At 60.5% G+C, this 21,833-nt stretch overlaps 5 protein-coding genes across 7 annotated transcripts; 2 read left to right on the top strand and 3 right to left on the bottom strand.

Annotated features, from left to right (window-relative positions):
• Positions 1-151: 151 nt before the first annotated feature.
• Positions 152-8,994, bottom strand: POLDIP2 (DNA polymerase delta interacting protein 2). The gene is made up of 11 exons (XM_038165715.2): positions 8,748-8,994; positions 7,214-7,295; positions 6,458-6,555; positions 5,508-5,604; positions 4,944-5,019; positions 4,253-4,360; positions 3,890-4,026; positions 2,870-2,896; positions 2,559-2,684; positions 2,206-2,285; positions 152-649 (listed from the first exon to the last, which is right to left on the bottom strand). The coding sequence occupies exons 1-11, from the start codon at positions 8,954-8,956 to the stop codon at positions 535-537; spliced, it is 1,155 nt and encodes a 384-aa protein (XP_038021643.1). The 5' UTR covers positions 8,957-8,994; the 3' UTR covers positions 152-534.
• Positions 8,995-9,050: 56 nt separating this feature from the next.
• VMA12 (vacuolar ATPase assembly factor VMA12) lies at positions 9,051-11,222 on the top strand. Its single transcript, XM_005025022.6, has 6 exons — positions 9,051-9,273; positions 9,371-9,444; positions 9,525-9,614; positions 10,464-10,506; positions 10,625-10,737; positions 10,837-11,222. Exons 1-6 carry the CDS (start codon positions 9,102-9,104, stop codon positions 10,930-10,932), a joined length of 588 nt encoding a protein of 195 aa, XP_005025079.3. The 5' UTR covers positions 9,051-9,101; the 3' UTR covers positions 10,933-11,222.
• Positions 10,393-12,807, bottom strand: SEBOX (SEBOX homeobox). Of its 2 annotated transcripts, XM_027472000.3 has the most exons (3): positions 12,389-12,807; positions 12,004-12,277; positions 10,393-11,818 (listed from the first exon to the last, which is right to left on the bottom strand). In XM_027472000.3, exons 1-2 carry the CDS (start codon positions 12,668-12,670, stop codon positions 12,038-12,040), a joined length of 522 nt encoding a protein of 173 aa, XP_027327801.2. In that variant the 5' UTR covers positions 12,671-12,807; the 3' UTR covers positions 10,393-11,818; positions 12,004-12,037. The 2 variants fall into 2 exon arrangements, with proteins under 2 accessions (XP_027327801.2, XP_071882097.1); XM_072025996.1 differs by having other exon boundaries at positions 10,393-12,277.
• A 294-nt stretch (positions 12,808-13,101) lies between these two features.
• KIF12 (kinesin family member 12) lies at positions 13,102-18,143 on the top strand. Of its 2 annotated transcripts, XM_072025988.1 has the most exons (16): positions 13,102-13,303; positions 13,604-13,669; positions 13,791-14,072; positions 14,229-14,304; positions 14,393-14,515; positions 14,591-14,726; positions 14,839-14,930; positions 15,118-15,253; positions 15,336-15,454; positions 15,562-15,666; positions 15,743-16,032; positions 16,230-16,395; positions 16,475-16,540; positions 16,613-16,716; positions 16,807-16,937; positions 17,074-18,143. In XM_072025988.1, exons 1-16 carry the CDS (start codon positions 13,248-13,250, stop codon positions 17,331-17,333), a joined length of 2,208 nt encoding a protein of 735 aa, XP_071882089.1. In that variant the 5' UTR covers positions 13,102-13,247; the 3' UTR covers positions 17,334-18,143. The 2 variants fall into 2 exon arrangements, with proteins under 2 accessions (XP_071882089.1, XP_071882090.1); XM_072025989.1 differs by having other exon boundaries at positions 13,791-13,869; positions 13,951-14,072; positions 14,393-14,726; positions 16,475-16,716; positions 17,048-17,256.
• VTN (vitronectin) lies at positions 17,291-21,404 on the bottom strand. Its single transcript, XM_027471912.3, has 9 exons — positions 21,250-21,404; positions 19,913-20,062; positions 19,561-19,680; positions 18,981-19,298; positions 18,760-18,899; positions 18,508-18,664; positions 18,273-18,422; positions 17,624-17,896; positions 17,291-17,478 (listed from the first exon to the last, which is right to left on the bottom strand). Exons 2-9 carry the CDS (start codon positions 19,971-19,973, stop codon positions 17,360-17,362), a joined length of 1,338 nt encoding a protein of 445 aa, XP_027327713.2. The 5' UTR covers positions 19,974-20,062; positions 21,250-21,404; the 3' UTR covers positions 17,291-17,359.
• Between the last annotated feature and the right edge of the window lie 429 nt (positions 21,405-21,833).

The following is a 21,833-nucleotide window of genomic DNA, read 5'->3' as shown; positions in this document are numbered from 1 at the left end:
ATTGCAGGAAGGCTGCACCTCGCGAGGGAAGCTGAGCTCCCCAAACACATCCTCGCTGCTGCCTTCTGGCTGGGCCAATTCCTCTTTACAGCTGGGCGAGGAGGGAGCCAGGAGGCAAAGCCCAGGGCCTCGGATTATAAAGGAAGACTGGTTGCAACTGGAAGGGCCAGTTTATTAGGAGAAACCTCACATGGCAGAGAATTCACAACACAGTGGAGAGGTTCCAGGCTCGCTGAGGGGAAATCTTCTGCAGCAGCACAGCTCGACGGCCCCCAGCTCCAACCCCAGCGGCTGCCACGAAGGGAAGGGTTAACGGTAACACAGCTTATGGTTACAAGCAGCCTGAGAGAGCCAGTACTAAAGTTCCAAAAAAAAAAAAAAAAAAGAAAACAAACAGCCTCCCCCGTTAGACAACGGTTAAAACGAAAATGGTTTAAAATGTTTAAAAGCTCCGTGTTCCTGGCTGCGGCACGAGGGGGAGGCAAAGGGCTACAACACACACAGTTCTCGGTGGGTCCCGGCGCTCCCGCTGCTCTACCAGTGAAGGCCGGACGGGGGGGTCTTCTCGTCTTTGTTGCTTTCCAGAGAAAAGGGTGGGATTCGGACATCGAAGTGGGAGCCGTCGGGCCTCTCAAATCGGAAAGTGCCCCTGCAAAATAAGGGCAGAGATCACGCTGAGGGCAGGGAACACTCAGCCCAGTCGTCAGCAGCTAGGAGGTAAGAAACAAGCTCGTCTGTATCCTGCAGAGGGGCTCTGGGGCTGCGTTTGCAAGGTCGGCTCGGCAGCGAGCACATCTCTGCCAAGATGACTCATTTATTGGAAGGCTCCCGGGCAGTTTACATCACATCTCTAATCCACTTTTCCTGAATAAAGATGTCACGATTGGATCCTCCAGGAGGTGAGCGCACTCCAAGCATCTGCAGCAGTGTTTACCTCACACCCGTCCCACAGGAGGCAGAACCACCAGAGCTATTTTTACAAACCGATTACAAGTGAATTCGGATGCGTGTTCCCTGGCAGAAGCCCCACCAGTCGTCTGTGATAACACCAAATCTCATTACAGATGCAATTTGCAGCAGCTCCTGCTTTGCATTTCAGAAAAGGGCACTGAAGAACCGAGTCTGGCTGTCCCTGAACGCACGAGGGATTTGCCATGTCCCTGGAAGCAGTCCCACTGCCCTGAAACGCAGAGCGCTGTGCCGCAGAGAGTAACGGGTCTCACGTCACAGAAAGCACACAACAGAAAACAACTTCAAGCTGAGCAGTTCTGAGCTTCAGAGCCTTTATCTCCTTCCCTTCAGGGCGTATGCAGAGAAAGGGGGGCAAAAAATGCAAACACTACGTCTATTTCTGTTCCCCAGGACATACATTCAGGCCACTCACAGTGCAGAACGTGTCAAACACGGCTGTATCTGGTAGACAAAAAGCTGCTCTCACATTTTTCCCCAACTCAAAGGCAGCTTAACATCTGAAACAGATTTGCTGAGACCAGAGAGACCTGTCACACAGCAGGCGAGAGGTGGCTGCACGTTTCTTCTTCAGAGACAACACTGAATGCGCTAACCCAGTTGAAATGTAAAACAAGAGGAAATTGCTTTAACCCCACAGCACAGCAGAAAAACACCTCGGGCTGAGCCCCTTCCTGCCCGCACTGAGACAGGAGGGGACTTGGGTGCAAATTAAACTGAAGGCCTTGGCTGGAGTGACCCTACAAGCTAATTCTTTGTGGACACAGAACTGCACAGCTTCACTCAGGGACAAAAACCAAAGCCCAGCAAAAGGGCAGTCCCCTCCAAAGAGCAGGAATCCTTGTGCACACACCTCTGCTGCCTAGGGAAACACCAGCGTGAAGCCTCGTCCCTTGCAGCAAGCACTGAAAAGGGCAGAAACTGAGTGCAGCAGCAGGTGATGGAGAATTGCTTCATGTCTTTTCAGTCCAGCCCAGCACAGACCAGAGGAGGAGGAGAAGTTCACCCGGAGCCTCTCTTGGTACAGAGCCTCAAGAGCTCTCCTTACCACGAGCTAGGATCAGTGCTACCAAGAAGCTGCTTGTACAAAGACCCCTTTTAATTACCAAATGCGTCCCGGCCAGTCCGTTTCCACCCACCTTGAAGCCACAACTCCAGACTGCAAACTCTGCATCCCAGCTGAGCGCTGTGGGGTCCTACATCTAAACCACTACCGCAGTAATAAGTGCTTCTTACCACATGTGACCACTGGATGCCTGCAGGGAGACGTGACTGCTGTACTGAAATGCTGGCTGTTCTTTGGATAAAACTGGCTCCTGAGGAGACAAGAAGAGACCACTCTACATCAGCAACGGATCTTTGGATTCCTCCACAGACAGGCATCAACAGATGTACACAACGAGAAGAAAAAGAGAATCACAATCTTCATTATGACATTTGGCACCAGTTACGAGCATTCTTTAACACTCACTGTGAGGTTTCAATTCACACTAACTAACACCAAATAAAAACCTTACTTTTTTTTTTTTTCCCCACTGCCTATTTTCTATTCCACATATTTCGTTTGCCCGCTGCTGCACAATACCTACCCTTCCCACAACACCGCGGCCTCGGACTGTTTCTAAGGTGCCAGACAAGCTAAATATCCTCCAGTGCCGTTCTCGGAGCTGTACCACTTCGCTGTCAAGGTTCTCCAAGCGAATACAGTAGCGCCACTGGATGGAAGAGAAATTGTTATTAACAACGAGCATCAGCTGCAAACAGTTGATAACCCACAGCCGATACTGGGAAACAGTTGCCAGGCAAGGGCTACTCTCCCTCAGAGCTTATCACACGGCAGTGATGCCACAGCAAATAAACTCCTTCCCTTTAGCTGCTTCGCAAAACAAAAGGCACTTACCCAGTAGACATGGGAATTCTGGGCTTCCTGTCAAGAGAAACAAAAGACTTTAGCAGCTGCCCTTCAACGCTCAGCGCCAAAACCTCTTCAGCTGTCAGCACAGCACAAGCACAGGGGCTCTCGCTCCACGCCAGCCTGACGCAGACAACTCACATGAGCGCAGGGACAGCTGCTCCCCGAAGCAGCCCAGCAGTTACCGCCTGGCACTGGCTCTGCTCGAGACATGTAATCACGAGCTGGGAGGTTGGCAGGGATCTCATGACTAGGGAGGGTTGATCTCCATCTTAATTATGCACTTTCTACAGCTCTAGAACCACCCGTTTCCTCCGTTTCCTTGCTTTCAGGCACCTGTTTTCCCCAACAAGGTTAGGACAAACATCACTCGGGCTCCACAGAAGCTGCAGCTCCACGCCAGAACATTCGCCCGTCACAGCAGCTGTGCTCAGAACTCAAACTGCTGCTGTAATTCCCAGCCCTCCTGCTCAGAAGTCTATTAGAGCCTTATTATTTTGGGAGTCCCACGTGAAGATGCTATGAAGTGTGCGTGGTTACCAGCTAAATCCAGTCTGTAGCCAAACCCTGCAACCTGCATCAGAGCCGGGAAGCGGGTCAGCACCTGCCGACCTCACCACTGGCAGGATAACAGGCTTGTTATCTGGGCAGATGGCCTTGGTGCCACCTTACGCACATGCCCAGCTGCAACTGAGGCAGTAAAGAGACAGTTTACAAGTTTTCCTAAATATCTTGCTAACAGTGTTCTGCAGAGAAGCCCAGGGTATTCCCCATCCTACAAATAACAGGAGAAAGCCAATCTGCAGGAGTTATTCTCCAGAACAGTGATGACAAATATTTTCATACTCATACCTCTGCTGGACATAATGACAACAAAATTACAACTGGGATTAAAAAGTGATTTCGCCAGTGAGCAGAAGGTACCTTCAGTGAGTGAACTGCCCTCAGAAAAACATGCAAGTGAACCAGCTCACAGCACTAATGCAGCCAGATGCAGCACACACCTACCCGCATGCCCATATAGAAAGGGATGACCGTGACTCGGATGTTCTCTGTGGTTTCTCGGTGCACATCGGAGAGCTCCAGCCAGGGGTGGTTCTTCTCCTGCCACGCACACAGCGTATCCCTTGCTACAAAAGGTGGAACTGTGGGGAGGGAAAGATTGGAGTTCATAAGCATGTTGCAGCCACATCCCCAAGCAACTGCCTGCAGAGTTACAAACGATTACTTAAAGGAGGCTTTACTGTAACAAAATCCAAACCAGACCACGATTTTCACGCTGTATCCAAGATAATGGCCTCTTGATAATTGTCACAGACACCCCAAGCATCTGGCTGGCTCTGGGGATTTACCTCAGAGGACAGAAGTTACCTTTTGTTTGGTCGTACATGAGAAACCTCTCAAAGAGCTCGTGCTGGATGGGCACTTGATCGGTAGAGCTGTAGGGAAGGATATCTTCATGGCTTACGTAGTCTAAACCTGGAAAAGAAACCCCAGAAGCAGTTGAGCTTCCAGCAAAGAGCAGCTCAAAGGCCCCAGCAGAGAAACAGATCACACTAGTGAGAAGTTAATGAAAAGACTTGGTAGCAGAAATCAATGTTGATACCATGATTGCAAGCAAGAAGGGAGGAAATGGGCCAGTAATAAACTCAGCAGTGTTCTCCTGGGAGATTTCTGCATAGGATGGATTCTGGGATGATTCCCAGAAGGACTCTGGGCACGAAATGCACACGATGAGAAAGGTAGGTAGTGGTCCTGGTAATAAATAAAGCAGAAGAGCTCGTATACACCAGGGTGTGCGTATGGGATTTGTGTCTCCCTAGCTCAGCGTAGTCATGCCTTTGTCTGATCAGAGTCTGCCCAACTGATATCTCCCCAAAATGGCTTCACATATTTTAGTAATTCTGTTTTTTCTAGCAGGGCCCTAAAGCACAGACAGGTCTAATACAGGAATGCCCTAAGTGCTCTGCTGCTTCACTGGTAGGAGTAAACTTTCAAGACTGTTTTGAGCTCACCTCATGACAACCCACGTCTCCAGAGTTTAGAGGCACCCCTTACCCACCTGGTATGGCATAGAGGGCTCTGCTGTCATCATGATTTGCCAGGAACGTCACTGCTTCTGTCTGTGATCTCTGAGACTGAGAAAAGAGACGTTTAAGTCTTTCAGAACAGACTGCTGCATGTCAGTTTGCACTTGTGCTTCAGTTTACTATCGTTCTTTGTACAGCACATAACATTTGGTTTATGTAACCAATTCACCTCAGAACATGCCCACTTTTAAGTTCCTCTGGACTAATTCTTCTCTAAAACAGGTGGAGAGCATTTTCAGTGCTGCAACCCACATTTATAATTACTTCCACGCACCAGAAAAGGAATGCCAACAGGACAAGGAAGTGAGGTTGGAAAGGGTAAACATTATCCAGAAAACAGTCACATGACATTCCAGAATAGTTTTCTCAGGGAAATTACGTCTTGAAAAACAAATCTGTCCTACAAGGTCCAAACAACCCCAAGACAAAGACCCAAGGTAGCCATCACAACCACTTAGAGCTACAGCCACTGACAGAAAAGCCTTCACATCAGAGATGATCTGAGTTTCAACAGCAAGGTGACATTCATTACTTACTATATGTGGACAATCCCGGGCATCTATTAGCACCTGGTAGTAGGTATGCGTTTTGCCCTTGACCTCTTTGGAACCATGGCCTGCCGCGTTCTCACTCCTGAAGAGAAAAGCAGAGCACTGAGCGCGAACACAAACACACTAACCCCTGCTTCAGCTGGGACTCGGAACGGGAGGGAGCTCACTTCAAGACAGCAGCAAGCCTTTGTTAACAGGACCAAGCACGTTCATAGCCAACAACTTCTTAAAATGCATTTCACAGGCTGTAATTGCTCAATTCCACCCAAATTAAACTCACATCAGCCACTCGTACAACACTAGGTGAGCTGAGATGACAACCAGCGGTGTTTTTCCCAAGCACTTCTCTCTTTTCAGACAACTCAGAAGTTCTCTCTGCTCAGCCCAGCCTCCTGGCTGGGCTCTTACTCTCCTACTGCCCTCTTACTCTCTATCTGCTCACTTCTCACCCCCTTCCAAGTCCGAACACTCACTGGCACGCCTCCAAAACGACTCAGGGGAAAACAAATTGAAGAGAGCAGAGAAGTGAATGGTGACTCAATCAACAGAAGGATGAACTTGGCCTAGGGGGGTTGAAAGTGGACAGTGGGGGGAAGGCTGCTGACAAATCCAACTCACTGGCAACCTATAAAGGAAGCAGCCTGTAATTTTAACACAGGAGCAAGTTACACTAAGCAAAGCAAAACTAAGTTTTGCTTTATTAAAAAGAAGGCAGGATATTTTCTCCCCTTTCTCTCTCATGCACACACTCTTCCTTCATACTTCCATCCAGTCTCTAGCAGAAAACCAATGCAATGTCTCTTATTTGAGCACCCCTCTTCCAGTTCATCTTCACACAAAACAGAACCACACCGCTGCCCCTCAAGAAGCAGGAAACTTGCTAGGAAATGTAAATGTAGCAGCACAATAGCATATAAACGTGAAAGAAGCCTTACTTTTCTGTGACAGGAGAAGCAACATCTCGATCATAGAGCCTGGCTTGCCAGGGAAACAGAACTATTCCTCGATAGCCAAACACGCTGTGAAGAAAGAGCTGAAAGGAACAAATAATTGTGTTTGAATACACAGCTGGCTTCAGTCAGCTTAGATACAACAGGAAGCACGAGCCCAAAAGCCCCTTTTCTGAAAATATCTAAGGAAAAAGCTACCTCAGTTAACGAGAAACACTTAGAACAAGACTGAATGTGCTAGATGGGAACGCAGGTATAACCAGCACAGCAAAAACAGAGAGGGAACAAGAACAGTTTGGGACGAGAGAACAAATCCACGTCCCCTCTGTCCCATAAAACTGAACGGCTCCACCAGTAACAAAGCACTGGAACATCCCACGTGCAGAAGGGCGAGCAGGACACAAGGGACTGCCCAGGAACACAAACAGATCTGCGAGTCGTACACGCACCAATGCCAAGTTCAGCTGCTGTGTCTCGGATTCAGCAATTGGTTCTTTTGCTGCTAAGGGGAGAAAATGCTTAAATAAAACCCGCAGAGCAAATCTCTCTGCACGAGCAGCTCTGTCAGGTTGCAGATTCTTATCGGCTCGCCGTTGTCAGATGACTGACAAACTGCAGACCCAGCAGGGACAAGGCACGCCAATGTGTGAAACCTCTGGCCTTCCACCAGCAGGTCCCGCAGCCACCCGAGGGCTGTGGAAAGAGCCCAGGGGGTCAGCGCCGCGCCCCAGGAGCACTCACCTGGCCCGTCTCGTATTTGCCATGCTGCTTCGGTGCCTCGAACACCCCCACTGTCTCCAGCACTTTGCCCTCGGGACGGTTCCTAGGAGCAGAGAGGCGGCTTGTCCCCAGCACTGCGCACACAGAGCTGAGCCCCAGCCCTGAGCCTCCCACAGGGCATCGTGCACCCCTGCCGGAGCCCTGCTCCCCAGCCCTCCACCCCCAGCACCCCCCCAATCCTCCTTTCCTACCTCACCAGACACCCCAGATCCCACCTTTCTCACTTGCCCCCCCCAGACCCTCCTAGATTCCCCTTTTCCCACCTCGTCCCCCCCCAGACGCTGCCAGTTCCCACCCCACCTTTCCCACCTCAGCCCCCCAGGCCTCCCTCTCCCACCTTGCCCCCACCCAAACCCCCCAAAATCCCTCCTTTCCCACCTCACCCCCACGCAAACACCTCCTTTCCCACCTTTCCCAGCGTCCCAAACCCCCCTCAGCACCCCCAAAACCCCCTCACAGCCCCCTCAGCACCTTCTAAACCCCCCTCAGCACCCCCCAAATGCCCTCACAGCCCCCTCAGCACCCTCTCATCCCTCTCAGCGCCCCCCAACCCCCCTCACAGCCCCCTCAACATCCCCTAATCCCCCTCAGCACCTTCTAAACCCATCTCAGCACCCCCCAAATGCCCCCTCATCCCTCTCAGTGCTCCCCAACCCCCACCACCACCCCCTAAACCCCCTCACAGCCTCCTCAACGCCCCCCTAAACCCCCTCAGCACCCTGAAAACCCTCCTCACAGCCCCCTCAACACCCCCTAAACCCCCCATCACCCCAAAAACCCTCCTCACAGCCTCCTCAGCACCCCGTCAACCCATCACAGACCCCTGAGCACCCCTTAAACCCCTCTTCAGCACCCCCAAAACCCCCTCACAGCCCCCTCAGCACCCCCAACACCCCCTAAACCCCTCAGCACCCTTTCAGCACCCCTTAACCCCCCCCAGCAATCCCTAAGCCCCTCACAGACCCCTCAGCACCCCCTAAACCCCCTTCAGCACCCTGAAAACCCCCTCAGCACACCCCAAACCTCCTCACAGCCCCCTCAACGCTCCCTCATCCCCCTCAGCACTCTCAAAACCCCCTCAGCACCCCGAAAACCCCCTCAGCGCCCCCTACACCCCTCACAGCCCCCTCAGCCCCCCCAAACCCCCTCAGCACCCCCCAAAACCCCCTCACAGCCCCCTCAGCACCTCCTAACCCCCCTCACAGCCCCCTCAAAATCCCCTAAACCCCCCAGCACCCCAAAAACCCTCCTCAGCACCCCCAAAACCCCCTCACAGTCCCCTCAACATTCCCTCACCCCCCTCAGCATCCCCACAACCCCCTCAGCACCCCTTAAATCCCCCTCAGCACCCCCTAAACACCCTCAGCACCCACCAAACCCCCCTCACAGCCCCCTCAGCACCCCCTAAACCCCCTCACACCCCCCTCACCCTTCTCCCCCCCCTCACCCCTCACCCCCTTCACCCCCCCCCCACCTCCCCCCCTCAGCGCCTCACCGCGACGACAGATGCCTCCGCGGCGGCAGCGGCGGCAACAGCGGCAAGACGACAGCCGCCGCGGCGGCGGCAGCGGCTCCCCCCGTTCCTAAAGGCGTCACCCCGCGGCCCGGGAGCCGTTCCCTCAGCGGCTCCCACAGCGGCAGCCCCCGGGCCCGGCACCGGCCCAGCGCGGCCGCCACGTACCGCCGAGCCGCGCCGCCCGACATCCCGCCGCCGGCCCACAATGCACCGCGCGCCCCCTCCCCTCTTCCCGTTCCTCCTCTGCCCGCCGAGGCGACGCTCTAGCCCGCCCGTCTCTATGGTTCCGCCCTTCCCCTCGTCGCCTAGGTGAGGGGAGGAGGGCGCCGCAAGATGGCGGCCGCCGTCAGGGCCGGGCCGCGCCTGAGGGGAGCGGTGGAAGGAGAGGAGCTGGCCGGGCTCCCCGCCGAGCTGCGGGAGGAGCTGCGGGACGCTGTGGGCTCTGAGGGTGGCCTGGTGCCGTTCAGCTTGCTGAGGAGGCTGCACAGCGGGCTAAGGGAGGCAGGTGGGCTGTGTGGGGCCTGCTCGGCCGGGCCGCGCCGCCGTTGGTGTCCGTTAAAAGCCGTTAAAAGCCGTTAATCTCGATGTTTCCCCCCTCGCAGACTCGCCGCTGTTTCTTTACCAGCTCCTGGAAGGCAGCGAGATCGCCGTGCCCGAGGTGCCGGTGCAGCCGCGGGTAGGTGAGGGCCGGGGCCGGGGTCAGGCCGGGAGCCCCCCGGCCCCACAGCCCTGACGGGAGCTGTGCTCTGCCCCCAGAACCCCGAGCTGGTGGCGCGGCTGGAGAGGATCAAGGCCAAGCTGGCCAACGAGGAGTACCGGCGGATGACCCGCAACGTCACCGGCCAGGTGAGGGGCCTGCACGCAGACGGTTCAGCCAGGAGAAAGGAAATCCAAATGTCCTAAAGGCAAAAAACCACCCTGCCCTGTCACAGCAGCGTTAGCCACCTTCATCTTCAGGCTGGTACTGGTGTGGAGAACAGAAGTTGCTTAGCTTTCCAAGCCCGTGATGCTGCCATCTGTGTCTGTGCATTGCTGACTGCCCCATTGTGATTCATCCTCAAAATCATGGCTGAAAGCAATCTGACAGCCAAATTATTTTTCTTTATAGAGTGAATGCAGTGCAGAGGGGAGGGGGGCAGGGACCTGAGGAGCGTGTGCTGTGAATACTTGGGGACACTAGATGTGGTGCTGAGGCCAAAGAGGCAGGGCGGGGTTATGGGTAGAGTGGAATAGAAGATGCTGACTTCTTGGAGCAGCTCACCGTGCTGAAAGATGTCAGGTTTTGATGTGAGAGACCGAGCATCTTAGGTCAATTTTTTACTGTGAGCATTTGTGCTGCCATTCTCCCAACTGTTCTATATTTACTGGAGTTTTAAAGTGAGGTCATTCGTGCCCGAGTAAAAACTGAACATGGATGACAAGGTGAGACCCTCTAGGGTCTCTCAGACAAACCCGCAGACTCCATGTAGGAGAACACAAACTCCAACAAATGCTTTGAGTTAAAATTACCCCTTCTTATTGTCACCGAATCAGACCAGAAGCAATAAATCCAGAAATCTCTGTGAAGGACCCCACGGGAGCTTCCCAAACTTGCAGTTGGGCTTTGGGGACAGGACAGGGTATCGGTATTGCTTTTATTCTGCAGTTAACATGAAAACACAACAGAACACGAGTTGTTTTAATCCCTTCCTTTAGGACATGAACCGAGGTGGGACGTTGGCTGACTTTGGGAGGCAAGGTGAGTTCTCGAGCCTTCCTGCAGCCCAGTGGAGGCCGTCACAGGCAGATTCACTCAGCAGCTTTGCAGCGTGCCCCCAGCCTTACCTAAAAGCAATCCTCTTTTCCCTCCTCCCCAGTTCGCTCCGTAAAAGCCGTGGTCATCACCGTCTTCAACTACATCGTCACCGTGGTGGCCGCGTTCGCCTGCACCTACCTGGGCAGCCAGTACGTCTTCGCGGAGACCGCGGCGGTGAGTGAGCCCCTCAGGCAGGAGCAGCAGGTGCTCCCCAGCACCCAGCAGCAGCTTCAGTGCTCACACGTGGTCACTGCTCTCGTTTTGTGTCCTCAGCGCGTCCTCTCGGCGGTAATTGTGGCCTCGGTGGTCGGCCTGGCGGAGCTCTACGTCATGGTGCGGACCCTCGAAGGGGACCTGGGGAAGCTGTAACCACGTGCAACCCCCCGAGCTGCGGTGCTCGCGCTGTGCTGGAGGCTTTGGCCCGCCCCAGGAGGCGTTGGTTTGGGGCAGGATTCTCTCTGCGTTGGCAGCTGGTGGACCTGACCGTTCCTGAGATGAATGGGGGATTAAAAAATCCCACAGCCGCAGAGCAGAAGAGGGACCGGCTGTGAACTTTTACCACCCCAGCACGGAGAGGAGCGTGAGCTGGTGCTGGTCCAGCTCTGTGAAGCTGCTGTGCTTTCGTTCTGGAAATAAATAACCTCGTGTTTGCGACCGTGCGGCGCTGAGTCGGCACCTCAGAGCCAGCGCTGCCACGAAGCTCCCCTCTTCCTCTGCACCCCACATCATGCTCCCTCCTGCAGGACGCGGTACCCTCGCTCTGCCTGTCCTCCCTGCTCCCACCTGGTCCCCTACACACTTTAAGGAGTGCGTTACTCACTCGTTACTCACTTTTGACCTGCCCCTGCCTACATTTGGTGACGGGCACTTTCCCCCTCCACGTAGATCGGGTCCTGTGGGGTCAGCACCCAGCTTGGCCTTGACCCCAAACACTCAGCAAACAGGCAGCCCCTCCGTGGAGCTCGTACCGAGCCCTCACACGGGAAAAGAATCACATTGGGGGCTGCCACATCGCCTCTCCGGCACCTGGGGGTGCCAAAAATTGCCCAGATCCCCCTCTGAGGGCGAAAAACCCTGCTCATGGAACCCACCAGGTCCTCGTGGCGAGGAGGGGGCACAGCCGGACCCCGGGGGGATGCAAACACCTGGCGGGCGGGCAGAACGCCGGGGTGGGACACGGCGATTAGTGCTCGATGGCAGCTAAGCCCCTGTGGCAGCACGCTGTAATATCCGATACGGGGAAATCCACCGGCACCTGCGAGCGTGCCCGCGGATTAGGGGCGGCCACGCCGCAATCATCCGCGGATCCTGCCTCAGATTAAGGTATTTCTCCCAAAGATTAGGCGGGATTAAAGGGAGCCGGCCCCGCCACGGCCTCCCTGGCATTTAGGGTATTGGATGGCACCGCAGGGAGCGCGGGGCCCGGCGGTAATTCCGCACCCTCATCAAATTGGGGCCGAAAACCCCGCTGTGGCTACGGCTCGCCCAGGTTGGTGATGGCCGCGCTGTAGATGAGGTCGGAGATGGAGCCCAGCGAGGTGGGGAGGCCCCGAGCGGGGCTGTGGGGTGCTGGCAACGCAGGGACAGGGACGGGGACGACGGGGATGGTGCCGTCGGGGGGCACCGCGGGCAGGTCCCGCTCCCCGGGCGGTGACGGTGGCGGCTCCGGTTTGGCGCTGCGGATCCTGCGGGCACGGCGGTTCTGGAACCAGACCTGGGGGGAGGTAAAGAGACACCGGGAGGGACGGAGGGAGCTTGGGGACGGCCTGTAGGGTGAGGAGTGGGGTCCCGGGGATGGGGCTGGGGGGATCCCGGCCCCGCTCACCTGGATCTTGGCCTCGGGCAGCTGCGTGAGCTCAGCCAGGCGCTCCCGGGTGGCGATGTCCGGGTAGGGCACGGCGGCGAAGGCTCGCTCCAGCTCCCACAGCTGCCCCCGGCTGAACGTGGTTCGCCGCCGCTTCCGTGGCCCCCCTGGGGGTCCCGGGGACCGGTTTTCCCCCCCCGCCGCCGCCGCCGCCGCTGCTTTTCCCCCTCCCGGTCCGCCCGCCCCGTCGGGGAAGCGGAGCAGCGCCTGGGGGGCGCGGGAGGTGCCCGGGGCCGCGCTCATCCTGCCCGGCTCCCCCCCAGCGCCACCGCCAACCCCGCTTTTTATCCCCTCCCGGGAGAAGCGGGGGGGGAGACCGGGACCGCCCCGAGCGGGCGGTGCTCACCGGGCCCCCCCCCAGCTCTCCCCTCCCCGGTTCTCTCCCGGGGATGCTTCCCCGCTCGGTGCCCCCCGACGGCAGCACCCTACAGGCCTCGGGGTGGTGCCCCCAGCACCTCCAGCCCCCAGGAACCCCCCCAGCTCCCAGCACTGCCCCCCCCCGACGGCTCCCCCCAAAAAAAGGGGGCACCCAGAGGAACCCAAACCAAGGAGGGGGCTCGGGGGATCCAGCACCAGCCCGCTGGGGAGCCCAGCTGACACCGCAGCCCCCCCGAGTCCCCTCCCCGGGATAAAACGACCCCGTGCAGCACCCGCCGCCTGCCCCCAGCCTCATTCCAACCCCCCCCCGTGTCACCACAGCTCTCCTGCGGGGCTGGCACGGGTGAATGTTTAACCGAGCCGTGGTACCAGTTTGCGCGGTGCCTCCCAGTGGGGCCAAGCGGGTGCCGCCGCCGCCCCCAGTGAGGGGTGCGGGGGGCGAATGGAGACCCGACGGGGCGCACGGCCCAGAACGCTGCCACGGGGCCAGCAGCGAGCGTAAGTCCACGGGGGACGGAGGGGACCGAGGCCACCCCGTGCCACAGCGACCGGGGCCTGAGCAGCCAACGTGGCCGCCTGGGTGGCTGGGAGGGGAGCTGGGACCCTAAAAATGCTGGGGTGGGGGGACTGGGGTGGCCCCGTGTGGGGGTGTGGGGGAAGCTGCACGCTGTCCTCTGCCAGGTGCTGGGGTGCAGGGGGAAAAAGGAGGAAAGCAGGAGCATGGCTGGGGGTCCCTCTCCTTGGGGTGCCCCGCTGTGGGGTCACCCACCACCCCGCACCCTCTTTTTTTCCCCCAAGGAGCCCCGGAGTGGAGCAGGAGGGACCCATGGAGGGCAGAGAAACGCGCCTGAGGGTGGTGCTGAGGTAAGGGGGACGTGGCAGGTTTGGGGACACAGCAGGGACCAGACAAAACATCAGCCTCAGCTGGTCCAGGGGCGCAGGGGGGGTCCCCACACGGTGCCACCTCTGTGTCCCCCCACCTTAGGGTCCGGCCGCTGACCTGCACGGAGACGCGCCGAGGGGACCGGCAGGTGGTGCACAGCCTGGGCGACGGCACCGTCCACGTAAGTGCCACCTCCCCACGGGGTCAAGGAGCCGTGGACCCCCCCCAAAAAAAAAAAAACACCCACCGCCACCGTCCCCAGTTGAGCGCAGCCAGGCACGACGCCACCTTCGGGTTCAGCGCCGTCTTCGACGCGGGCGCCTCGCAGGAGGCCGTGTTCGAGGGCAGCGGCATGAGGCAGCTGGTGGAGCTGGCGATCGATGGGTGAGCCCCCCCCGGAGCCCCCCAGCCCCATATCCCCACCACCCAGGAGCCGTGCAGGCCTCAGCGGGAGGTTTGCATTGCCGGGCTGGGGCCGGGAGGTGGCATCTCCACACCGCAGCCTTGGGGCTATGCCTGAGGCTCGCCCTCCTTCTCCAGCTTCTCCTGCACCGTCTTCGCCTTCGGACAGACGGGCTCGGGGAAGACCTACACCCTGATGGGGCCTCTGGGGCAGGTACAGCAGCGGCCTCGAGAGCAGGACGGGCTCCTCACGGCCTGGGGTGGGGGGTGAGGATGCGCCGTGACCCCCTCGGTCTCCGCAGAGCGAGGCCCCGGCGGTGCTGGGGCTGATGCAGAGATCCTTCGCCTGCCTCCTGGAGCACAGCCGCAGCCACGGCCCCGGCCTGGCGCTCAGTGCCTCCTACCTGGAGATCTACAACGAGCAGGTAAGCGCTCACCTGCCCCCCCCCCACCCCCTTGCACCATCCCCACTGCCATCCGTCCGTCTGTCCCCTCCCCAGGTCAGGGACCTGCTGAGCCCGGGGCCGCCGTGCGCCCTGCCCCTGCGCTGGAGCAAAACCCGCGGCTTCTACGCCGAGAACCAGCTGAGCGTGGATTTTGAGAGCCTGGAGACCATCGTCGACCTCCTCCTGCAAGGTGCCGGGGCTGGGACCATGCCGGGGGGGCACGTTTGGGAGGTGCTGGACCTGGTGGTGGTGGTGCCAGGCACGGGGTGGTGTGTCCCCCCTGCAGCTCTCCATCCCGGCAGGTTCCCGGAGGCGCCGGACCTCTGCGCACGCCCTCAACAAGCACTCGAGCCGCAGCCACGCTCTCCTGACCATCCGCATCCGCAGCCGAGCCGTGAGCACAAATCCTGCTCCGGGCACAAAGGGGAGGGCTGGGGGGGTTGGATTTGGCTCTCCGGCTGCGTCCTCCTCTCCCCGAGGACATTTTGGTGGGGCTGAGAACCACAGTGGGTAACAGGGAAGGGGCAGGAGGGATGTAGGAGCAGGGTGTGACCCCACAGTGTGTGTTTTCCCCCCTCCAGCCCAGCAGCAGCCCCAGCAAGCAGGGCACGCTGTGCTTCGTGGATCTGGCCGGCAGCGAGCGGGTGAAGGACACCGGCTCCACCGGGGAGCTGTGCGTGGAGGCCAACAACATCAACCGCAGCCTGCTGGCGCTGGGTAAGAGCTGGGGACCCCCTGGAGCAGCTGCCAGACCCCGTTACAGCCCCAATGTTTTATTTTGTGGCTCGCCCTCCCGCAGGACACTGCATCTCCCTGCTGGCCAAGCCCCAGGGGAAGCGGACGCACATCCCCTACAGGGACAGCAAGCTCACCCGGCTGCTGGCCCGCTCGCTGGGCGGCTGGGGCGTCACGCTGATGGTACGTGCGTGGAAGAGGCTGGGCAGGGGGGTTTTGGGGTGCACGGAGTCGCGGGGTCTTTGCCCCACGGAGGGGAAGGCTCACCTGCTGCTCCTCCTCGTCGGCAGGTCGCCTGCATCTCCCCGTCCTCGCGCTGCCTCTCGGAGACGCTGAGCACCCTGCACTACGCCAGCCGGGCCCGCAGGGTCACCACCAGACCCGTGGCCAACAGGGTAGGGCTGCGGGCAGGGGCAGGATGCTCAGCCCCGCTGCCGGGACCCTCCCCGAGCCACCCCTTGGTGCTCCCAGGTCCCCCGGGAGAAGCTGCTGCAAAGCTTGGAGGAAGAAATCCGGGCCCTGCAGCTGGAGAACCTCTCCCTGCGCCAGCAGCTCTGCCTGCCCACGGTGCCCACGAGGAGCGGGGAGGTGCTAGGGACGCCCCCGAGGCTGGGGGCACAGCCGGGATGGGCGGGCAGGTCCGGCCCCGGGGGGCCACGCTGCTCCCCACCCGAAGGGCAGCTCCTGGCGGAGGGAGCCCCAGCCTGGCCCAGCCTCTACGGCCTCCTGAGGGACTTTGTGGTGGAGAATGAGCAGCTCAGGTACGGGGGGGGTCCTGCTGGAACGTGCAGGACCCACAAAAAGGGGCTCCAGGAGCCGGAGAGCCCCCCGGTTGTGCAGCACTTGGTGCCTGCCTCTGAGGGATGTGGATGTTTGCCCCAGGGAGGCTCTGGAGGCAGGGCTGGGAGGCTCTCTGCAGGCTGCCCGTGCCCTGCCCTGCTCCCTCCCTGCTCCCCAGGCAGCCCCACAAGTCCCCAGACCCTGGTGGTGACATCCCATCCTGCAGAGCCCCCCGCAGCTCCTGCGGCAGCCGGGTCCCTCTCCGGAGCACCCACGTCCCACTCGGCCACCCCACACAGCTCCAGCAGCCCCACGCGATGCCCACCTCTGGGCACCAGCTGCCGGTGAGCGCGGGGACCCCGGGCACCCCGTGGGGGCTGCAGGGAGCCTGCACCAACACCCGCTGCCCTCTCCCTCCTGCAGAAACTGCCTCCAGCCTCTGGTTGCCCCCAGTGCTGCCCCGGTCTGCCCGATGCCCTCGTGCCCCAGGTATGTTTTGTGTCCCTTTGGATGGGGCAGGCAGGGCACAGCAGCACCCTCACAGCTCCGCTCGGCCCCCAGGTGCTGCCGGGGCTCCCCGTGCCACAGCCGGTCCCCGTTGGCATCCCACTGCCCGGCCAGGAGGACGTGGCTCTGCCCAGCTCCCGGCCACACCAGGGAAAGCGGTGAGAGATGGGGATGGGGCCATCCCTGGGGCATCAGGAAAGCTTCCAGGGACATGGGGAGGCAGTAAATTGGGGTTTTGCTCACGGCAGGAGCTGGGGAAGGAGCAGGAGCTTGTCTCGGCGGCACACGGTGCCACGGGACAGCCGGGAGCCCAGCCCCGAGAGAAGGGTCGAGCCTTCGGCCCCGCCGTGGCCAGGGCCAGGTCTGCTGGAGCCCGGAGGTGAGCGGGGTGGGACAGGCAGAGCCTCAGGGTCTGGCACCTGCCCTATAGGGCTGCGGACCTGATCCTGGGGGGCTGGAGACCTGACCCTGGTGGCTCCCGGCTGCCAGCCGCCGGAGCCGTCCCTCTGCCACAGTGGGAAGAGGCCCTGGGGTGGCTGGCGGAGCAGATCTGAGCAGCCACAGCCTCACCGGAGCCGGGACCAGCAGAGGGGACCCCGCACCCTGCAACCAGCCCCAGCATGGTTGCAACCAGGAGCACAACCACAGCCCCCCGGGGCACAACAGACCACAAGGACCGCACGGCCCACGGGTGGCCCATCTCACCCCGACAGACAGCCAGACAGCCAGACCGACCCTCCAGCCTGCACGGCGCTCGTGGTTTATTGCTGTCTAGCTCCGGGCCGTGGTGCTGGGCCCTCTTCAGGTGCTCTCCTCCCCGGGCTGCGGGCAGTCCAGCCAGTACTGGGCGATGGAGCGCGGGTAGCGGGGCTGCACCAGGTCCACGCGCTTGGTGCGCAGGTTGACGCGGTAGTAGTTGTCTGGGAGGGGGGAAAAGGGGGCTGTCAGCACGGCTTTGGGGGCACTACCAGCCCTCGCCACCAGCCCCACAGCATCGGGGATGGCGCAGAGCCAGAGGAGCCCCCCCCCAGCCCCACGGGGGTCCCTGCAGCTCCCCAGCCTCACCCCCGACGAAGAAGTAGACGCTCTGCAGGGTCTCGCACTTGGATCCCGACAGCCAGTCGCTCTCAGCGTCCATGGAGTCGGAGTCGTTATGCAGCCAGCTCCAGATCCCCAAATGCAGCGAGCGGTGGCTCTTGTACCTCTTGCGCTGGCGGCGGGACTTCCTCCGGCGGGGCTGCTGCGACGCCACGTAGATCCTGCCGGCCATGGCAGCGTCCAGCTGCCCGGGGACCCCCCGCCAGTCTCTGCTGATGTACCGCGGGCCGCTCGCCCCGACTGGCAGGGAGGCAGAGGGTGAGTTAGGAGGGGGGCAGAGACATGCAGGAGCCAACATCAGCCCCACAGACAGCCCCCAGCGCCTGTCCCGTGGCATAAAGGGGGTCCAAAGGGACCCCAAGGCTGGGAACAGCCCCGCTGGTGCTGAGCGCCCTCTCCTCTTCCCCTTCTCTCATTTCTCCTGCCTGGGGTTGGGGTTTCCTACAGCATCCTGAGCCCCAGTGGGAATAAACAGCCCCAACAGTGACGCTGTGGTGTGAGTGACTGGTGAGGGGCTCAGCAGGGGTGGGATGCGGGCTGAGCACAGGGGGTCGGAGCAGAAGGCGGGGTCCCACGCACAGCCTGGCACCGCGGCGCGTCCCGGCCCTGCACGTACTCATCCTGCTGCCGAAGAGGACATGGAAGATGTCCTCCCAGCTGTCGCGGTTCATGAAGGCGTAGTGGTTGAACACGGTGGAGGGCGAGGATTTCTCGCACTCGGCCTGCGTGGGCTGGTGGGCGAAGTCATAGGACCAGTAGTACCTGCCTGTGGGTAGGGCACGGGGACATCAGCGCCCTGCTGGGGCACTCACGGCCCCCACGGGCAGCAGGGAGGGGGTTTTGTGCCTTACCCTTGAAGAAATAGACCCGCTCATTGCCATGGAAGCTGTGTGCCGGGAGGGCGAAGGCGGCGTCGATGTTGTTGGGGATTCCTTCGAAGCCATCCGAGATGTTGCGCGGGTACCCGGGATCCAGGACCCCATCGTCAAAGCGCCAGTACTGGTTGCCCTGGGGGCGTGATGGGATCGGGGGGGTGAGCAAAGCGGTGTGGAGTCCCCGGGCACGGGTGCTCTGGGGACAGCCACGGCGATTTGGGGACCCACCTTGAAGAGGTAGGTCTTGCCCTGGCAGTTGATGCGCGTGAAGGCTGCGTCGATGGGGCCCTCGATGCCCCAAACATCGCTGATGAGTTTGGGGTAGCCGGGGCGCACGCTGCTCTTGTCCAGCTCGTAGAAATACTTCCCTGCAGAGAGAGGGGAGGAGGGAGGTGAGAGGTGGGATGCCAGCTTGGCAGGACGTGTCGGGAAAAGGGCCCCCGGGGTACCTCGGAAGGCGTAAAGGGATCCGTTCTTCAGGTCGGTGAAGGCGTTGAAAGGTTTCCTGCTGCACAGCTCCTCGGTTTCATCCTCATCCGTGACCCCGTCGGAGGTGGTGGGCAGCTCCAGCACGGGCCTCTCCGTCTCCAGCAGCGGCTCCTCGGTGCCCCACTCGTCCTCCGGCACCGTGGGCAGGGGCGTGGGGGGCTCCGTGGGAGCTCCTGTGGGCGCTGCCGGCCTGGTGGGTGGCTCCGTGCCGGTGTCGATGGGGAGGTCGTAGTCCAGGTAGTCGTCCTCTGGCAAGGCGAAGACATCTCCCCGGGTCACTGCGGGAGGGGACGGGTCAGTCCCAGGGAGCCCCAAGTGTCCCCACACCGGGTTTGGGTGCTCCCAGCCCCGTGGCACCAAGCTGGGTGCCGAAAAACCCTGGCACGGCAGCACCCCAGTGCCAAATCCCAGCCCTGCCATCCCCCTGCGGACACGGGGGTGTGCAGAGAGGAGCCGGTGCTGGTGGCCTGGGACGCTGTTGGGAACCCTGAGGTCCCCGAGGCCAGTGGCAGGAGCAGTGGGGGACGGCGGGGCCGGTACCTTTGGTTTTGCAGACGGTGGAGTAGTCGCTGCAGCAGCTCTGGTAGTACACGCAGAGGGTGTCACACTGGCACTTCTGCAGCGAGTTGAAGCCCTCATCACAGCGACCCTCGCAGGACTCTGCAGGGGACACCGGGCACAGAAGGAGCACCGCGGGGTGAAGGCAGCCGTGGCCACATCCAGATTGAGGGCACCCAACACGGGCACCCACCCCTGGGGGCTACGGGGGTGCTGCTCCCCACTCCCCCCCACGCAGCCACGGTGCCCGCTTCGTGCAGGACCACGCTGGGGGGGATTCACCCAGGACACCCCCACCGTCACCCCGTCCCCACGCCCCCTTGAAGGGGCTCACCTTCAGCAGCACGGGCTGGGGCGAGCAGGGCCAGCGCCAGGACAGGCAGCAGCAGCCTCATGGTGGGCAGCCGGGAGCGCAGCCCTCCTGCGACTGAGCGGGCTGGAGCGTGGCCGTCGCCGGGGCCCCAGCATCCGCTGTTTGCTCAGCCTGCCCCGGCCGGGGAAAGCAAACAGGGCAAGGTCAACGAGGAGGGAGATGGGGCAGAGGCGCTCGCTGCCCCTGCCCGCTCCCCCCCGCAGCACGAGCTGAGCTTGAGCAGCCCTCCGAGGGCAAAGGGAAAAGCTCCGGGTTACGCTCTCCCAGAACAGCACCATTTTTCGGGGGGGATTTGGGGGATTTTCTCGATGGCAGACAGGCTGGAAGGAGAAGTGGGGAGCCCCAAGGGAGGCAGGGGCGGGATGGGGCCGCTGGCACCACTGCGCCCACGGAGCAGGGGCCGGGGGTGAGTGGCCGGGTGGCAGAGGGGAAGCCCCGTGCGCTTTCGCTGCGGTAGGCAAACAAAAGGCTGTGTATTTTGCTCCCATCATTCCCTTTCCGACGAATCTTTTCAGTTACTAATTAATGTCGACTCAGCTCTTTCGACAGCTCCTGATAACTCCGGGATGGTTATTTAATCGGGGCAAGGAGCAAAAGCGCACGAGGCGATGGCAACGCCACCTCCAGCAGGTCCCCTGCCGGGGCAGGAGCTCCGCTGGGCTCTGCCCAGCCCGGGGTGGCAGCGTCACCACGATAGGCTTCAAAAAGTGACAGGTTTTGGGGAGAGAAGACACCAAGCAGGCTGGCGGTGCCGCTGCCCTCTTCTCCACGGGCTTTGTCTCTGCTGAGGGCAGTTCCCAGCACTGGCTGCTCCCACCTTTGCTGGGAAGAGTCCAGCTTGGTGTTGAGAAACGCGCTTGCACCCACAGGGAGAGCCTTGGAGAGGCACCAGCAGTGGGCTAATGGGGCAGGGCTTCTCCTGCAGCCCCCCTCTGACCCCTCCTGCCCCTCGGTCCTGGCTGTGTCACCCCTGGTGCGAGCCCTGCGAGGCTTTTGGGGTGGCTGGGATGGGAAGGGCTGGGCTTGGAGCTGCTCCTGCTGATCAGCTCGTCCCAAGCTCACCATCTGCCCTCCGGCTCCTCCTGGCCCCCACCAACCTCCCGGCAGATCTCTGCTGCTTGAAATCCCTCCCCAAAAGCAAAAGGAAGCGAAACAAAGCTCTCGGGGCTTGTTGGGGAGAGCCGAAGGGAAGGGTTTGATTTTTGCCCCCTCTGAGGCAGCCAATCCTCCTGCCGTGCCGCACCGCCACCCCTATCGCTGCCCCGGGACTGATAAGAGCTTATCAGGAAATCTCTTACTGTTCTGTGCCGAGGGGCTGCCGCGGTCCTGCGCTGCTCGGGTCGCCTCGTTTGCTGTCTGCTGCCGTGAGCTGAGGTCCCCTTCCTGCGTCTGTCCCCGCGTATCGGATTCAGAGAGGATTAAAAGAGGCTCCGTGGCATTAAAACCTCAACTTGAATTTAAGTCCCAGTCTGAGCCGGCAGCAGCCTGCTTTTGGAGCCAAGGATTTAAGCTGCTCCTCCCAGCACTGGCGAGCAGCATCCCCAGCATTTCTGCCCTGAGCACGTCCGGCCTGGAAAAAGGAAAATAAAAGGGGCCCAGGCTGCCTCTGCTCTTTCCTTTTATCATGCAAATCCCGAGCCCACCCAGAAGAGCTGCTCTGAATTTCCGCCATGGCCAGGGTAGCTGCTCGGCCCACCACAATGATGCAAAATAAACCCAAGCCACAGAGCCAAGAGGGCCACGGCCACGCCGTGACCACGGCCACCGCTGTGCCATCGCCCTGCGCCCCCTTCCCCGGCTCTGGGTGCGGAGAATCCCAGGGAGATCGGCCACAAGGGCAACGGGGGGGTGCCTGGGGGTGATGGGGGGACAGCAGGGGCTG

The sequence above is a fragment of the Anas platyrhynchos genome, chromosome 20, assembly GCF_047663525.1.
Source record: "Anas platyrhynchos isolate ZD024472 breed Pekin duck chromosome 20, IASCAAS_PekinDuck_T2T, whole genome shotgun sequence".
Classification (NCBI taxonomy): Eukaryota; Metazoa; Chordata; class Aves; order Anseriformes; family Anatidae; genus Anas; species Anas platyrhynchos.
This window is presented reverse-complemented; position numbering and strand designations above follow the sequence as displayed.

Coding starts and splice junctions, on each gene's coding strand:
- VTN (XM_027471912.3), bottom strand. CDS start 19,973: ATGAGGCTGCTGCTGCCTGTCCTGGCGCTGGCCCTGCTCGCCCCAGCC. Junction 19,299..19,560: donor CACCGTCTGCAAAACCAAAG/GTACCGGCCCCG, acceptor CCCCTCCCGCAG/TGACCCGGGGAGATGTCTTC. Junction 18,900..18,980: donor ATCCCTTTACGCCTTCCGAG/GTACCCCGGGGG, acceptor CTCTCTCTGCAG/GGAAGTATTTCTACGAGCTG.
- KIF12 (XM_072025988.1), top strand. CDS start 13,248: ATGGAGACCCGACGGGGCGCACGGCCCAGAACGCTGCCACGGGGCCAG. Junction 14,727..14,838: donor CGTCGACCTCCTCCTGCAAG/GTGCCGGGGCTG, acceptor CCATCCCGGCAG/GTTCCCGGAGGCGCCGGACC. Junction 14,931..15,117: donor TCCGCATCCGCAGCCGAGCC/GTGAGCACAAAT, acceptor TCCCCCCTCCAG/CCCAGCAGCAGCCCCAGCAA.
- SEBOX (XM_072025996.1), bottom strand. CDS start 12,670: ATGAGCGCGGCCCCGGGCACCTCCCGCGCCCCCCAGGCGCTGCTCCGC. Junction 12,278..12,388: donor TGCCCGAGGCCAAGATCCAG/GTGAGCGGGGCC, acceptor ACCTCCCCCCAG/GTCTGGTTCCAGAACCGCCG.
- POLDIP2 (XM_038165715.2), bottom strand. CDS start 8,956: ATGTCGGGCGGCGCGGCTCGGCGGTACGTGGCGGCCGCGCTGGGCCGG. Junction 4,027..4,252: donor CATGTACGACCAAACAAAAG/GTAACTTCTGTC, acceptor CCCTCCCCACAG/TTCCACCTTTTGTAGCAAGG. Junction 2,286..2,558: donor GCCGCGGTGTTGTGGGAAGG/GTAGGTATTGTG, acceptor TTGTCTCCTCAG/GAGCCAGTTTTATCCAAAGA.
- VMA12 (XM_005025022.6), top strand. CDS start 9,102: ATGGCGGCCGCCGTCAGGGCCGGGCCGCGCCTGAGGGGAGCGGTGGAA. Junction 9,274..9,370: donor CAGCGGGCTAAGGGAGGCAG/GTGGGCTGTGTG, acceptor CCCCCCTCGCAG/ACTCGCCGCTGTTTCTTTAC. Junction 10,738..10,836: donor TCTTCGCGGAGACCGCGGCG/GTGAGTGAGCCC, acceptor TTGTGTCCTCAG/CGCGTCCTCTCGGCGGTAAT.